Genomic DNA, 15,676 nt, shown 5'->3' with positions numbered 1-15,676 from the left:
TAAATGACATTATCTCTGTAGACTGTGGGATAGGGATCCCAAGGAAGGGATACACCACATACCAGAGAGCACAATTTCAATTTTCAGGATGGGTGGCAGGTGTGAAACAGGTGATTGACTGGTCACATTGACTTACGTGTGAAGCCGTTGACAGCTACTCTATTGGGGTGATAGAAGCCTTTCTTGCAGTGGCACTTGTACTTGTCCAAGACGAACCCGTGGCCCCGGACAGGCAAGCACTGCGAAGAGAAGAGTAATAAAAGGCACATCAAAGATAATTAGTGTTACTTGAATACTTCAAAATGCATCTTTTTCACAAAGTAACTGTCAAAGACCTCTCAAAGCTTTCAACAGTTTGTGTTGGCTTGAACCTGCAAATCTTTTTTCTTTTTTTTCCAGGGCGGTCCTCAACGGTAACAAGACAACTCACCCTTTTTATTGCTTTTTTCCACATTTACCACACAAGCCAAACCATTAGCATCCCTATTCTGAGGGTAACATTGGCCAAAAATAGCAGATCTACAAGTGCATACAGAGCAAAGGGTCAACTAAGGATTGAGGGTTTAAGTGGATAAATGTCTGGAAAAACAAACACAACACTGATGATAGCACTGTCAAACAACACGACCTGCAACACAATGATATACAATATGTAGTGGGGGTCCCTGCTTCATCTCTGTCTCTCAGCTTTATTTATTTTTTATTACATACAAATTAAAAGTGAAGTAGGCTACTGTAGCCTACTTAAGTACAATTTTGAGGTATAGTACATCTCAGATCCATTTATTTTGGGAAAACTTTAGTTGCTAGTTACTTTGAAGTTTTAGATTATTATTACAAAATATACAGTATGTTAACCACTTCAGCCTTTGCGTCGCATCATGATGCATTGTGAGCTTGTATTTTTGTATACATTATTTTGGTACCTATAAAGTAAATGTTGATACCAACATGTTTCTTTACTTACTTAAGTAAAAACAAATGTAGTACTTTTTCCACCACCGGATGGTTGTGAGATCTGCTGCCGTTAGTGGCAGCCTAAGAAATTAAAGCACAAGTAATCTCTCCAACCCACGTCATCACAACAGTCCAACCTGTGACGTCAAGTCAAAGAACCCATGGAGAGTTTTCCTCTGCCTTTCCAGAGCTCGAGGTAATTACCAGGTTACAAGTCGGCAACCATGTTATTCAGACAGATTTCTTTATACACACACCGTGACACACGCACACACCGCAGCAGCCCTCCAGTGGTGAGTGATTGTGTGTGACAGCAGACTAGAGGTCATGAATCATTGACGAAGGCAGTCGGGAGCACTGGTCCCACTGAACTCTCGTCTCCTTGCTTCGCACAATTAGCTCTGGTCCATATAGCGTTACAAGGAGTTATCGTTAACGCTATGGTATACTTATTACTTTCAATCCTTTCCCCTCACAACGGTATAGCGCAGCAGCCGCAGTCGATCGTCTTTAGTAAAGAAATTCAAAATACACTTTCGCTATACTCACCAAAACAAAAGAAAGGAAAGTGTTCTTAACATATGTTTTCTTTTGCAAAAAGGATGAAGTGTCCCTTTAATAAAAATTCAATCAATCAATCAATCAATGAAAAAACGTCCCCCTGTTATGCTCATGTTATAGTCGCTTCCTGTATTTGGGCTCATTTTCATAGACTTCTCTCGCAAAATCTGGCAATGCTGGTGTGTGCATGTGTGTGTGCGTGTGTGTGTGTGTGTGTGTGTGTGCGTGTACGGTATGTGCAGCTGATCCATCTGCTGTTTGTCTGTCTAGTAAAGTTCAAGTGTTGTAATTTGCATCACGTATGTCATGTCACCTCTGATAGACCATGTTTGTGTCAACGTCTTGTGTGTGTGTGTGTGTGTGTGTGTGTGGGGGGGGGGGAGCTGGACCTATACTCCACTTTTAATTGAGACAGATGGATGCATGAAAGCAAGCAAGTGCAAGTGCAGGTGTGCGTGCGTGCGTGTAATGTGTGTGTGTGTGTGTGTGTGTGTGTGTGTGTGTGTGTGTGTGTGAGAGTGATTGCGATTTGCGGTCTGAACGGCATGCATTGATGCATCATATACAGGTAACTAACAGGACATACATACATACTATAGTATAGCATATGCTCACGCACGTGAACAAGACAACAGGCGCTTGTTGTGTGTGTGTTAGTGTGTCTGTGCCTGCAACGCATGTGGTGATTGATGCAGGATGGGGGTTGGCTGAGTGAGGTGTTGAACAGGAGAAGCAACCCCAGACGGAGCAGCCTGCCTCCCAGCTATACCTGCCATCAGTCACAGCATGTACGTATGCGTGATCTCCGTTTGGCAGCACAGGCAGGAGCTTTCCATGGGCCATAAAATTAATCTTTTTTTATTTGCAGGGCTAAAAGCCCGATTCATATAATTCGTCACGCAACCGTATGGCTACGTTCACACTAGCGCTGCACAACATGGACAAAAAATCTTTGTATTTATGCCAAATATTGTGATATCGATATGATATTACCGTTAAAATGTCATGTTCTATATTTTAAGTGTTGCAGCATTAAAAACTAAACATTATTCAAAAAAGTGTGTTAGGCCTCTCACCTCTCCAACCACGACCACTTATCTTATCAGACTATATTCAAATGCAGTCCTTCCCATGTATGCTCCACCTAAATCCCATTCACCTCTACGGAGCCTCTCAGCAGTGTCTATTTCAAATATTCTCAATTTAACACGACTAAATGATAGGTTTAATTAAGGTATTGAGCTATAACGTCAAGGGTCTTCATAACCCAGTGAAAAGAAAGAAAATCCTAAACCAGTTAAAACAATATAAATGCCAGATAGCACTTCTACAGGAAACACATTTGTCAGACGCTGAGCATGAAAAATTAAAAAAATCTTGGGCAGACAAAGTGTTTTTCTCCTCACATAAATCAGGAAAGAAAAGAGGGGTGGCAATTCTCATACATAGACAGGTCAATTTTAAGCTAGATTCACTTCATAAAGACTCAGAGGGAAGATACATTTTACTAAATGGCACAATTGATGGCATACAAATTTCACTTATGAATGTTTATGCTCCCAATGAAGATGACCCTGAATTTATCAGAACAATATTTAATATGACGTTACAATATAGTTCTGGCATCCTGCTGAAAGGTGGCGACTATAATTGTGTGATGTCACAGTTTAAAGATAAACATCCTATACCCAAAACTCCTCCCTCTAGAATGAGCAAAATGCTGAAACATTTATCTACAGAGACAGGAATAGTAGACATTTGGAGAAGTAAATTTCCTGGAGCTAAAGACTTTACTTTTTTTTCTAATAGACATTTGTCGTATTCAAGATTGGACTACTTTTTCACTCCCAAATCAGAAATACATAGGATAATCGATACAACCATATTTCCAATCACTATTTCGGATCATGCACCTATCTCGGTGGACTGGGATATAGGACATAGACCTACAACAAGACAGTGGAGGCTTAATGCCTCCCTTCTGAATGATGAGGACTTCATTACACTGGTAAATTCCGAGTTGAAGAAATACCTTGAAACAAACATGTCAGATGACACATCGCCTCTTATTCTATGGGACTGTGCTAAGGCTTACTTAAGGGGCTGTATTATCTCGTATGCTAGTGCGAGGAAGAAGAGGAGAGAGGCAAAGCGAAAGGAATTAGAGGATAAAATAAGAGATCTTGAACAACAGCATAAAAGAACATCCAACCTGAACCTATTAAATGCGCTCAAACAAACAAGAAGAGACCTTAATAACCACCTTTCTGGAAAGATCGAGGGAAACCTTAGATTCACTAATCAAAAGTACTATGAGTTTGGAAACAGAGCTAGTAGGCTACTGGCTCTGAGACTCAAAAAACAACAATCTTCTAATATTGTACAGAAATTGAAGTCAGATAGTTTAACACTTACAAGGCCAGACGAGATCTCAAAGTCATTTGCAGAATTTTATAAAACATTATATAAAAATACAGACACATGCACAGACAATGAAGAACTGAAACATTTTTTGGAGAACATAAAACTGACAGAGTTATCAGAAACTGCTTCAAAAGAATTAGACCGTCCAATTACTGCAGAGGAAGTGCTAGAAGTAATCTCCACATTAAAAAACAATAAGAGTCCAGGGCCGGATGGGTACATTAATGAGTTCTATAAAACCTTTAAGGCAATCGTCTCTCCTTTATTATTAAAAGCCTATCATCACGCACTAAAGTGCGGCAATATGGCTCCTTCATGGAGAGAAGCGACGATAATTGTAATACACAAAGAGGGTAAGGACCCTACTAAATGCCAGTCTTACAGACCCATCTCATTATTGAATACGGATATGCGCATATTAACAGCCATTCTGGCCAGAAGAGTAAACAAAATTATCATCAACATCATCCACCCCGACCAGACTGGGTTTATTACAGGAAGATATTATGGAGATAACATACGCAGACTACTGAACATAATGACTCACCCTATAGTGAAAGAACAGGAAGTGATGTTGTTATCTCTGGATGCGCAGAAAGCATTTGATAGGGTCTCTTGGCAATACTTACTTCAAACGTTAAAGAAATTCAAATTCGGCCCCAACTTCATAAAGTGGATACAAACTCTATATTCTGGCCCACAGGCGGCGGTCAAGGTCAACGGCTTCCTCTCTGATAGATTCACACTGGAACGTGGTTGCAGACAAGGATGCTCGCTATCACCCCTGCTGTTTGCGATCAGTATTGAGCCGCTCGCGCAGTTGATTAGAGATGATAACAATATAAAGGGAGTAACAATCGACGGGGAACAGCACAAACTATCGTTATACGCTGATGATGTGCTACTGTATCTGTTAGAACCGGCAACAACAATCCCATATCTAAAATCGTTAATTTCCGAATATGGGTATTACTCGGGCTACAAAATAAATGTGGACAAAACAATGGCTATGGACATAAGCAGTAAAATACCACAAACAGTTAAAATCCAGAGTGAGTTTAGATGGCCTGAGGAGGGTATTAAATACCTAGGGATTTTTATTCCCCTATCTTTAGACAAATTATATGAGACCAACTACGAAAAATTAATTCTGACTATTAGTGAAGACTTAAACCGATGGTCGGCACTTCCCCTCTCTCTATTGGGTCGAATTGAGAGTATACGTATGAATGTTCTCCCCAGGCTACTCTATCCTTTCCAGATGCTACCTGTAGATATTCCTAAAATCATATTTGACAAATTGGACAGACTTATTTCTAAATTTATATGGCAGGGGAAACGACCGAGAGTGAGGCTAAAAACGTTACAGTTATCTAAGGAGGTTGGAGGACTAAAACTCCCAAATCTGAGACACTATTTTTGGGCGGCACAGCTGAAACCACTAACAATTTGGCTCCAGGAAACTGAGGATACTAGATGGTTAAATATTGAAAAAAGCCTCTGTTCGCAACCACTCCACGTTGTGCCCTTCCTAGATACCTCACTGAAAGAGATCCAAATGAGCGAGTGGACTAGAGTTACTTTAAAAATATGGAGAAAAATAAAAACTTCATTTGGACTACCTAAACAGATCTCCTCGCTAACACATATTGGTTACATAAAGGAGTTCATACCAGCTCAACTGGATGTAGGATTCAGGAATTGGACAGAATTCGGCCTAACCAGCATACACCAATTAGTTAATAAGGATGGTCTTAAATCATTCGAACAGATACGGACTGAATTCGGGCTCCCAAGGACAAATTTTTTCAGATATTTGCAACTGAGAGACTTTCTAACAAAACATAAGGACTGGGAGAGGGCCATGAAACCCACTCCTATTGAGGAGCTGTTGCTCAAATTTGAATTTGGCGATGGCAAGGTAATCAAGGAATTCTACCAAGTCTTCTTGGACCTTTGCCCAAATAATACACTGTATATAAAAGAGAAATGGGAGGCTGAATTAGGTATAGAAGTAACAACGGATACGTGGGAAGAGGTATGTAGTGAAGCGCACCTGGTAACCAACTCGAATACTTGGAGAGAATTTAAATGGAAAGTAATATCTAGATTTTTCAGGACGCCTCAAATAGTGGCCAAAATGGGTCCAGATCATTCAAATAGATGCTGGAGGGACTGTGGAGCACATATCGGGAATCACACTCATATATTTTGGACATGCCCCAAATTGAGACCATTCTGGAGAGAGGTGTCTGAGGCACTAGAAGAAGTTTTTGGTCAAAACATCCCAGAGGATCCCACAGTAATGTTGTTGGGAGTGGTACCGGAAGGTCTGGAGAGTAGAGCCAAAATATATTTATTGCATGTGCTGCTTACAGCGGCCATCAAATGTATTACAATTAAATGGCTGAAACCAGCCCCACCAACATACAGTATGTGGGTGGAAAAAATATGGGACATCTACCAGATGGAACAAATTACTTATGCCCTGAGGCTTCAACCAAACATATTTAGTAAAAGATGGAGTCCTGTACTGCCTCTACTGTCGAGGTAGCAGGCTTTCGGAATCTTGAGTAACCAAATACACTTCTCTTCAGACCTTCTGGTGTACCCATACACCTTCCTCCATCTCCAGTATGTCTGTTCCCAGTATTGTTTACCTCCCATTGTTGCCGTCGCTCTGTCGTTTTTGTCTCGCTGTATACCTGTATTTTTTGTTGTTTTTTTTTTGTTTGTTTGTGAAGTACTTGTAAAAGTATGTGAAGTTGTTTGTGTGTATGAGTGTATCATTTATACATCCTGTGAAAGTATGCAGCTGAGGTTGTGAAAAAAAAAAGAAAAAAAAGATCAGTTGTAAGAAAAATGTATACCTGTAATTCTGTGAAGTTGCCTAAACTGAAATAAAAACAAAGTTCAAAAAAAAAAAAAAGTGTGTTAGTGAGTTCGCTGATGCACTGGGCCAGTGCTAACAACAACGCAACGTTGCACATTCCATTTTTGCACAACTGCCCATACTGTATGTCTAATTGCCCATGGATGCTAATCTGATGCAGCATTTATTACATGTAATAGACGATGAATATTGTCAGAGGCTGAACACATTTAGCCATCTAAAACATTTTAGATGACAAAAGTATGACTAAAACTAAATGAAAAAAAATACTGTATGTCAAAATCAACAATGTGCCAGTGTGAACACCAGCATATCTTTCATGTTGAGAATAGTGAGACCCACATGCTCTTCTGCTTAGCTATTCTCTGAGAATAGTGAGACCCACATGCTCTTCTGCTTAGCTATTCTCTGAGAATAGTGAGACCCTGCACATGCTCTTCTGCTTAGCTATTCTCTGAGAATAGTGAGACCCACATGCTCTTCTGCTTAGCTATTCTCTGAGAATAGTGAGACCCACATGCTCTTCTGCTTAGCTATTCTCTGAGAATAGTGAGACCCACATGCTCTTCTGCTTAGCTATTCTCTGCCGCTCTTGCCGCATGACATGACAGAGCATAAAGCGACACATGAGGGGCAGGTTATGATATATTTGCTATTGAAATGGATGAACACAAACAAATGACTGGGCTTCTGCATGTGCTCATTAGAGAATAGTTGATTGACAATGTTTAAAAAAATAACGTCAGTATATGCACTGTATTGCAGAAACACTAAATGATTATTTATAATAACTAGACGTTTTCTTTTTTGATCCCGTTACCACCATTTCTGTGTTAGCCGATACCGATACTCAATACCGATACCTATCTACTATATATATCGTGTTGTGTTTATAGCAGACTCCTAACTCAAATGTGCACTTGCAGTTTGGGAAACTCGAAAGCAAACTCCACATGCCCCAACATTTTATTTACCTGCCATAATGTCCCTTACCCCTGTGTCGGATCGGTGGTTAGACAGATACCGATATTCCCTGATATGACAAATAAGGGCCGATACAGGTATCGGGACATCTCTAATAAATATGATGACGTTGAAACAAAACAAATCTTATAGTGGCAGCAGGATGTGATATACTTAAAGCAGAGCCTGTTATGAATTCCCTTAATGATATCCATTTCAGGCCATCTATTGCTGTCACATTCATCAATTATGGATGTATGGATGGGTGATTATGATTATGAGCCATTCATTGTGCCAGTCACATGGGGGGAGGGGAGGAGAGAGTTAGGGCCATTTAAAGAGATAGAGAGGGGAAAGAGTGATACTGCCCCATGGTGGTGGTTGGTTACCACTTTTCAGTAGGCACGTAACGATTCACTCAACTCACGATACGATTCGTAACACCGTTACAGAGTATTTCTACATTGCAGTATTGATACTTTGACTTAAGTAAAACATTTGAGTACTTTTCCCACCACTGAAACTGAGCACCTATAGTATATGGCAGCCAAGCCAAAAGGAAATAGACACAACTCTCCTCATCATCTGCCCCGGCCCCCTACTGTATATCTATTAGTGAGTCTCTCTGGCTTGTAGTGTAGTGTAACTGTATTAATGATCTTCTTAGTGATTATTCGGTCGATTACTTTTCTATTTTATCGTGAGTAAAATTGCCAGCATGATTTGTTTATTTCTGGAACACACAGTTCTTATATGACACGATCTAAGATTCTTCTATGGGGATTTCCAATACCAAAAAAATGATACGCCGTGGCCCAGGATCCAGGGGAGATAATAGCGCCCTCTAGCGGCAGTGATGTCAGACTTCGCTCGATGGGCTCTATGCACACATGCCATTTTGGAACGAACTTGGGTCTCTTGCCTACTTCCTTCAAAGGTGTTGCCGCTTAAAATACCAATGAAGGCTCTGTTCCGGTCAAACAGAGTCAGGGTGCTGCTATTGAGCATGTTGGCTCACTGTAAACACTCTGCTACACCAGTGGGTCTCAAAGTGTCCTTGAGTGGGTTCCAAATGGCCCTGTACGGGTGTGTGTAACTCTGAGAGTGTACAAATTTGGTTCCATTTAAGTACACTCACCCGTAAGGGTCCGTTTGGTTCCATGTGTACACTCAGAGTTATGGGGTCCTTGAAATTAAAAGGTTTGAGAACCACTGCACAATAAATGGAACATGTCTTAATTAGTATCATTGGTATTTGGTAACACCTGAATGTGAAGGAATTAGGGAAACGGCCCAAAAGTATGAAGAGTGCATTCCGTGTGCATAGAGCCCATTCTTATCCTTTCACCTCTCTGTGACTCAGACGTAGGGGAATAAAAAGCGGTAATTGATTCGGTGGTCAAGCAATGTTTTCCGCCTCCCCGGGAAACCAGGAACTAGCGACGCGTCAGCAACTAATTATAGGCCCTTAATGACCACCCTTCCTCCCTTTGAAATAAGCTGGCAGTCTTCCAGTCCAACACGCCGACTATTAACGACTTCCCCCAATAGGTCTGTATACATACAATTAGACGCTTGATAATCGTAAAGGTTATGCAATATACTGTATAATCATTGCCAGGATGGTGAGAAGTACTCACATGCATGTTTTAAGTAAAAGCAGTGATGCCACAAAATAGATATACTCTATACAAGTAAAAGTACCAGTATATTTCCAAAATAACAGCCCTTACTCAAATAGCCGCCCACTACCTAATAACGGCCCAGGTTCTGACACCATTTTGCGTAATCACCGCCTCGTCCATATAACTGCCCATGGGCCGTTATTTGCAATAGTCAGTCTCATTTATATTACAGTGTGTTGAGTTTGCAGTACTGTAATCGCACACACAGATACACACATTATAGTACATGCACTGGATAAGACCAGTGTTCGCTGTAAATCGCTGTTATGAGCTTGCAGATCTTCCATGTTTGGTGTGTGGCGTGTGCCAGCGCCATGCACTCACCATGAATTCAAGCAGAGGTCCTCACAAGTATCGGTAAAACACCGTGAAGTCCTCAGCAACACAAAAAGTTGAGATTGAACTCGTTCCATATACGCAGGCAATCCTCAACCGATTGTTAATTCCAAGTGGTCTATACTCCGTGAAGTGTATATTTTCATTGAGTGTATGCCTTTAGCATATGCCTTTGTGTATGCCTTTAGCAATTAACGGCTTGGTTCCTTATAAACGCCCGTGGTCCGAATCGATTTTGCATATTAACAGCCCGGACTACTATTTGGTACGGTAATTGTTGAAATGTTTACTTTACTTCCATCAAAATTTACTTAATGAATGTAATGGAAATACCGTACTCAAGTCAAGTAAAAGTACCTCAAAATTGCATAGTTAATTTTGCCTGGCTCCAGCCCTTGAATCACTAGCCAGTAGCCACGCCCATTAAAAAATATATGTTCTGAAGTGAAACAAAATGAAAATTCAGTGTCAGGCTATAGTTACTTACTTTCCACCACTATCATAACTGATTGCCTGATTGAACTGTGAACATTACACAGCAGCAAAAATGACAGTAGTATAATTGATTGTGACTTATTGTCTCCACCAGGCCAAAGGCATGGGGAGAAATATATGTTTGCAGGATTGGCCCGTTTTGAACGAAAAGCCTCAAATCATGAACGGCGCGTGCAATTTACGTGAAATCTTTCACAGACTTTCCTACTAGGCTGAGGAGTATATCCCACCCTTTTCACATTGACCTGTTATAGCGTCACCAACAGGGGTCCGTGGCCAAATACATATCAATTTGGGGGTCCACAAAAAGTGTGAGAACTGGCCTTTGGTGTTAATTAGTAGCCTCCAAGCAATAGTGTTTAGCCAATAGCCATGTCTTAATCTTTCTCCGCTTCTGTTTAACAGTGCACACATGCGTGCGTGCGTGTGTGCGTGAGTGCATGTCTATTGTTGGGCTGTGCATGAAGACACTAGGGAAATAAAACGATAAGCCTGTTTGTTGTTTTTTCAAGGAGTGGAAAAAAACATCGAAGCTTTCCCACAATTCTTCACACTGCGTTTTAGCCTCATTAGCTGCATAAAAATAAACACACGTAATAACGTGACAAAAGTGGCAAATAACAGTTAAAAGTCCTCAGCTCACATACTCAGACACACACGCAAAGTACCCAGATAAAAGCATGTACTGTAATCACACACAGTATACAATACATGCACTGGATAAGACAATGTTCGCTGTAAAGTCGCTTGTAAATATTGGGACTAGTTGGGGCTTGTTTCTAAAGTGTAATTTCTTATTTAGTGTTTAGTGCTTTCTAGTGTTGTTTAAAACAGTTGTTCTCAGACATTTTCATGTCATCATGCATGGACCCTGAAATGAATATGCAATTTTATCATTCAAGTGTTTTTCACATACACATACAGGCCCTTCACCAGTGTAAACACTATACTACAAAGACTTTGAAGTTTGGCGTTCAATGGGTAATTATTATAACCCGTGGCACTGCGGGTTATGGCGCTCTGAGTTAACATTCACATCATCCACAAAACAAAAGCCCTGACATTTTTTTACAAAAAACAGCCAGCCAACCAGCCATGCAGTCAGCCATGCAGTCAGCCATCCAGGCAGCCAGCCAGCCATGCAGTCAGCCATGAAGTCAGCCAACCAGGCAGCCAGCCAGCTAGCCAGTTATCCAGTTAGCCAGCCAGCCAGCCAGCCAGGCCAGTGGGCCACAGCTTGAGTTCCATCCAAAGACCAAACGCCACAGCGCCAGTGAGATAAACACCATGGCCTTGGGGTGGGGAAGCTAAACAGTAAAGCACCAGGCCTCTAGGACCAGTGCAAATAAATATGCACATCCTCATACCACACACACACACACACACACACACACACACACACACACACACACACACACACACACACAATATTGCTCTTCATAAACTGCACCACTCTCGGCTTATGCAATTGACAAACTAAACAAGATTTGATGTGATGTGTTTATTCCCTTACGAAAATGTCCGGCGCTGTTGTTGATGTCAGATGGACTGACTCACACCAGAGACCAAACTTTTGGCAGACATGTGTGCATGCACGTGAGTACGGGCAGAGAGAGAGAGAGAGAGAGAGAGAGAGAGAGAGAGAGAGAGAGAGAGAGAGAGAGAGAGAGAGAGAGAGAGAGAGACACACAGACACAGACACAGACACAGACACAGACACAGACACAGACACAGACACAGACAGACAGACAGGAAATGAATGCATGAAGCCTTCTGGCAGGGGACAGAGGAGGAAAACTGTGATGACTATGACAAACAGCTGTCTGAATAACAACTATACTATCCAAAAAACATACATTGCATTTGTGAACAAGCAAACAACATAGTGTATATGTATCTATGGATAAATAACCTCTATATGAGGAATAAGAAAGATAAATAAAAAATAAAAAGAATAAGAAAATAAAAAATAAAAAAGAAGAAACAATCTTGTTGACATAGCGTAAAAATATGGTCAGTGATGTTAGACTGATATTTGAGGGATAAATGTATTTTATAAAATGTCATCCACACTTAATTCCTCTGTCCAGACTCTATACTGCAATAATACTCTGGCCTAAACAAAGAACCCATCTACCCATATCTCCAATTAGTCCAGGCTCTTAAACAAGACCAGAGGAGCAGAGAACATTACACCAATTTTAGCGTCTCTCTCTCAATTAGTTGCCCATTAGTTTTAGAATTGATTTTGAGATTGTATTGATGACTTTGAAGGCACGGGGCCCTGCTCTAGCCCGTTCCCACATGACAGACCTTTTAACCCCCGATGAGCACAGCCTGAGTTCCTCGGGGGAAAGGGCACTTCTGGTCCTTTCAATTCTAGACTGAACAACAGGCGACTGGCCGCTCCTTTGACACCATTAGTGTTGATTTTGAACAAGTTCTGATTTAGTTTTAGTCATAGTCTTTTGACTACAATGCCATTTAGTTGTATTCATATTTTAGTTTAATTCTAGTTTTAGTCGATTAAATATCATAAGATTTTAGTCGACTAAATCTACAGTTGATTTAGTCAACAATTTTCAGATAGCAATAAATACCTGAGCACAACCAAACATCAACTCTCCATCATTTAGCTAGGGGACCACCTGGAACCCCATTAAGGACCACTGCTGGTCCCCAGACCACCGGTTGAGAACCACTGCCTAAAGGGCCTTGCAAACGGGGAGCGATAAAACGCGCCTATAGTTCATTTTCAATGAAACCTGCGTTTTCGGAGAAGTTGCGGTGCGACAATGCAAGTGTATTTACGTGAATTTCCCGTGAATTGGTTGCACGTGCTCGTTACGTGCACACTCACCAGACCTGGATTCGGTTTTGCTTTTTTTTTTTACGCTTGCGTTGTTGCGCCCCTCTTCAACAGACCTGGAGGAGACCTGTGTTGATCCACGCCTGCGTTCCTCGCTTCACGTTTGCAAACCCCTTTAGGAAGTCAGCTAGGCTAGCAAATTCAGGAGTTTTCTTTCATCTCAGCGGACTAGAAATAAGAAGTGCTGGGGGATGATTGTATACTGTAGACACTGACGAGGAGCTTTACTACCACCACAGCTTCATTCCTTTACTTTAGTTTATTTGTTTATTTAGACAGGACAATGCATATTAATAGACATTACATAAATGCAATGTAATTACACCGGATTCATCTGCAGTCCCCACATAAAAACATACAACAAAACAAGCAAACAGTACCTTACACTAGGAAACACTAGTAGTAGTAGTAGTAGCAAAAGTATTGAAAATTGTAAATACTGAAGAAAGTAAAACAAAATGTAAATGTAGGACTACTTTGAGTATACTGTACATGCTGTACTTGGTTACTTTATACCACTGCACTGCTATTGTTGCTGCTGCTGCTAAGACAGGGCGGATGTGAGAGTACACCCGGGGGGCAGCACGTGTTCATAAGACAGGGTGGATGTGAGAGTACACCCGGGGGGCAGCACGTGTTCATAAGACAGGGCGGATGTGAGAGTACACCTGGGGGGCAGCACGTGTTCATAAGACAGGACGGATGTGAGAGTACACCCGGGGGGCAGCACGTGTTCATAAGACAGGGCGGATGTGAGAGTACACCCGGGGGGCAGCACGTGTTCATAAGACAGGACGGATGTGAGAGTACACCTGGGGGGCAGCACGTGTTCATAGGACAGGGCGGATGTGAGAGTACACCCGGGGGGCAGCACGTGTTCATAAGACAGGACGGATGTGAGAGTACACCCGGGGGGCAGCACGTGTTCATAAGACAGGGCGGATGTGGGAGTACACCCGGGGGGCAGCACGTGTTCATAAGACAGGGCGGATGTGAGAGTACACCCGGGGGGCAGCACGTGTTCATAAGACAGGACGGATGTGAGAGTACACTCGGGGGGCAGCACGTGTTCATAAGACAGGGCGGATGTGGGAGTACACCCGGGGGGCAGCACGTGTTCATAAGACAGGGCGGATGTGAGAGTACACCCGGGGGGCAGCACGTGTTCATAAGACAGGGCGGATGTGGGAGTACACCCGGGGGGCAGCACGTGTTCATAAGACAGGGCGGATGTGAGAGTACACCCGGGGGGCAGCACGTGTTCATAAGACAGGGGGATGTGAGAGTACACCCGGGGGGCAGCACGTGTTCATAAGACAGGGGGATGTGAGAGTACACCCGGGGGGCAGCACGTGTTCATAAGACAGGGGGATGTGAGAGAGTACACCCGGGGGGCAGCACGTGTTCATAAGACAGGGGGATGTGAGAGAGTACACCCGGGGGGCAGCACGTGTTCATAGGACAGGGCGGATGTGAGAGTACACCCGGGGGGCAGCACGTGTTCATAGCTTCAAAGCTTTTCGGTGTGAATGCACAATCCCGGCGTTATCCAGCAAGCCAATTAGCGAGATGGTGGTTAAGGAAAGGCCTGTTACCGACAGAGGACGGGCACAAGAGTCAAAGCCAGACGGGCACTGTGATCTAATTTCCCCATACAGCCGGCAGCCCTCACACCTTGGAGCTTTGTGAATATAATGGTTATATATGTGAGCATTTTCACAGTACAGTTGTACAGTACTACAACCGTACTACAGTACGGTTGTACAGTAGAGGGTACAGTAGAGGGACCCCCACACGGTAACTCTGTCATTTCTCAACCGTTTCGGACGTGGGGCGGCTCGCCAGAATCGGCCTGGACCCCTGGACGCGTTCCTGGGGGTCTGGATATCCCGGGGACCCCCCCCAGGGACTCCCCGGGGACTCCTCCAGACCCCCACATGGTAACTCTCTCATTTCTCTACCGTTTCGGAAATCCGGGGAACCAATAGGCCCTTCTGGCTTGGCCTCTTAATTAGTAATTAGACACTTCAAACCTCCTCCCCTCACCCAATTTGGTCTCAAATACATGAGCATGTTTAAGGGGGGCCATGGCTTGGCTTGCTTACCTCGGCTGTGATGTGAAACTATGGTCGACATGGGTCCCATTCAGGAATCCTCTGTACTGCTGTGATGCCATGTTTTTAACAGCAGGGGGAAATTCCCCTGGCTGCATAAAGAGCCTGCTGTATTTGTTCTAACAACCTGGGGGTCGTGGGTGGAGATATAGATGCAGTAAGCATTATTTTGAATGAGCGTAGAGGGAGCACTTGGAATCCAAAGACGGGGGCAACCTGTCTGGGATGCGAGCCGCTTATAAGTACCACATACTACTGCTGATCGACTCGGCTTGATTCACAAAGGGCTGTGGTGGTGGACAAAACAATCACGCCAAACACTACAGTCTTGCTGCGTTGTTTTCACGACGCATGTACAGAACCATGTAACTCTATTGCT

General features: G+C 42.8%; 1 protein-coding gene across 1 annotated transcript in view; it reads right to left on the bottom strand.

Annotated features, from left to right (window-relative positions):
• gpr158a (G protein-coupled receptor 158a) overlaps nucleotides 1–15,676 on the bottom strand; it is a gene marked incomplete at its 5' end in the record, with an annotated part of 75,519 nt that overhangs the window by 36,459 nt on the left and 23,384 nt on the right. Inside the window, one exon of the mRNA XM_080793766.1 lies at nucleotides 137–239. Coding sequence (XP_080649892.1) covers nucleotides 137–239 — 103 coding nt within the window. The remainder of the gene's footprint in view (nucleotides 1–136; nucleotides 240–15,676) is intronic.

This window comes from Protomyctophum bolini (genome assembly GCF_963924005.1).
Source record: "Protomyctophum bolini genome assembly, chromosome: 21".
In the NCBI taxonomy this organism is placed as follows: domain Eukaryota; kingdom Metazoa; phylum Chordata; class Actinopteri; order Myctophiformes; family Myctophidae; genus Protomyctophum; species Protomyctophum bolini.
This window is presented reverse-complemented; position numbering and strand designations above follow the sequence as displayed.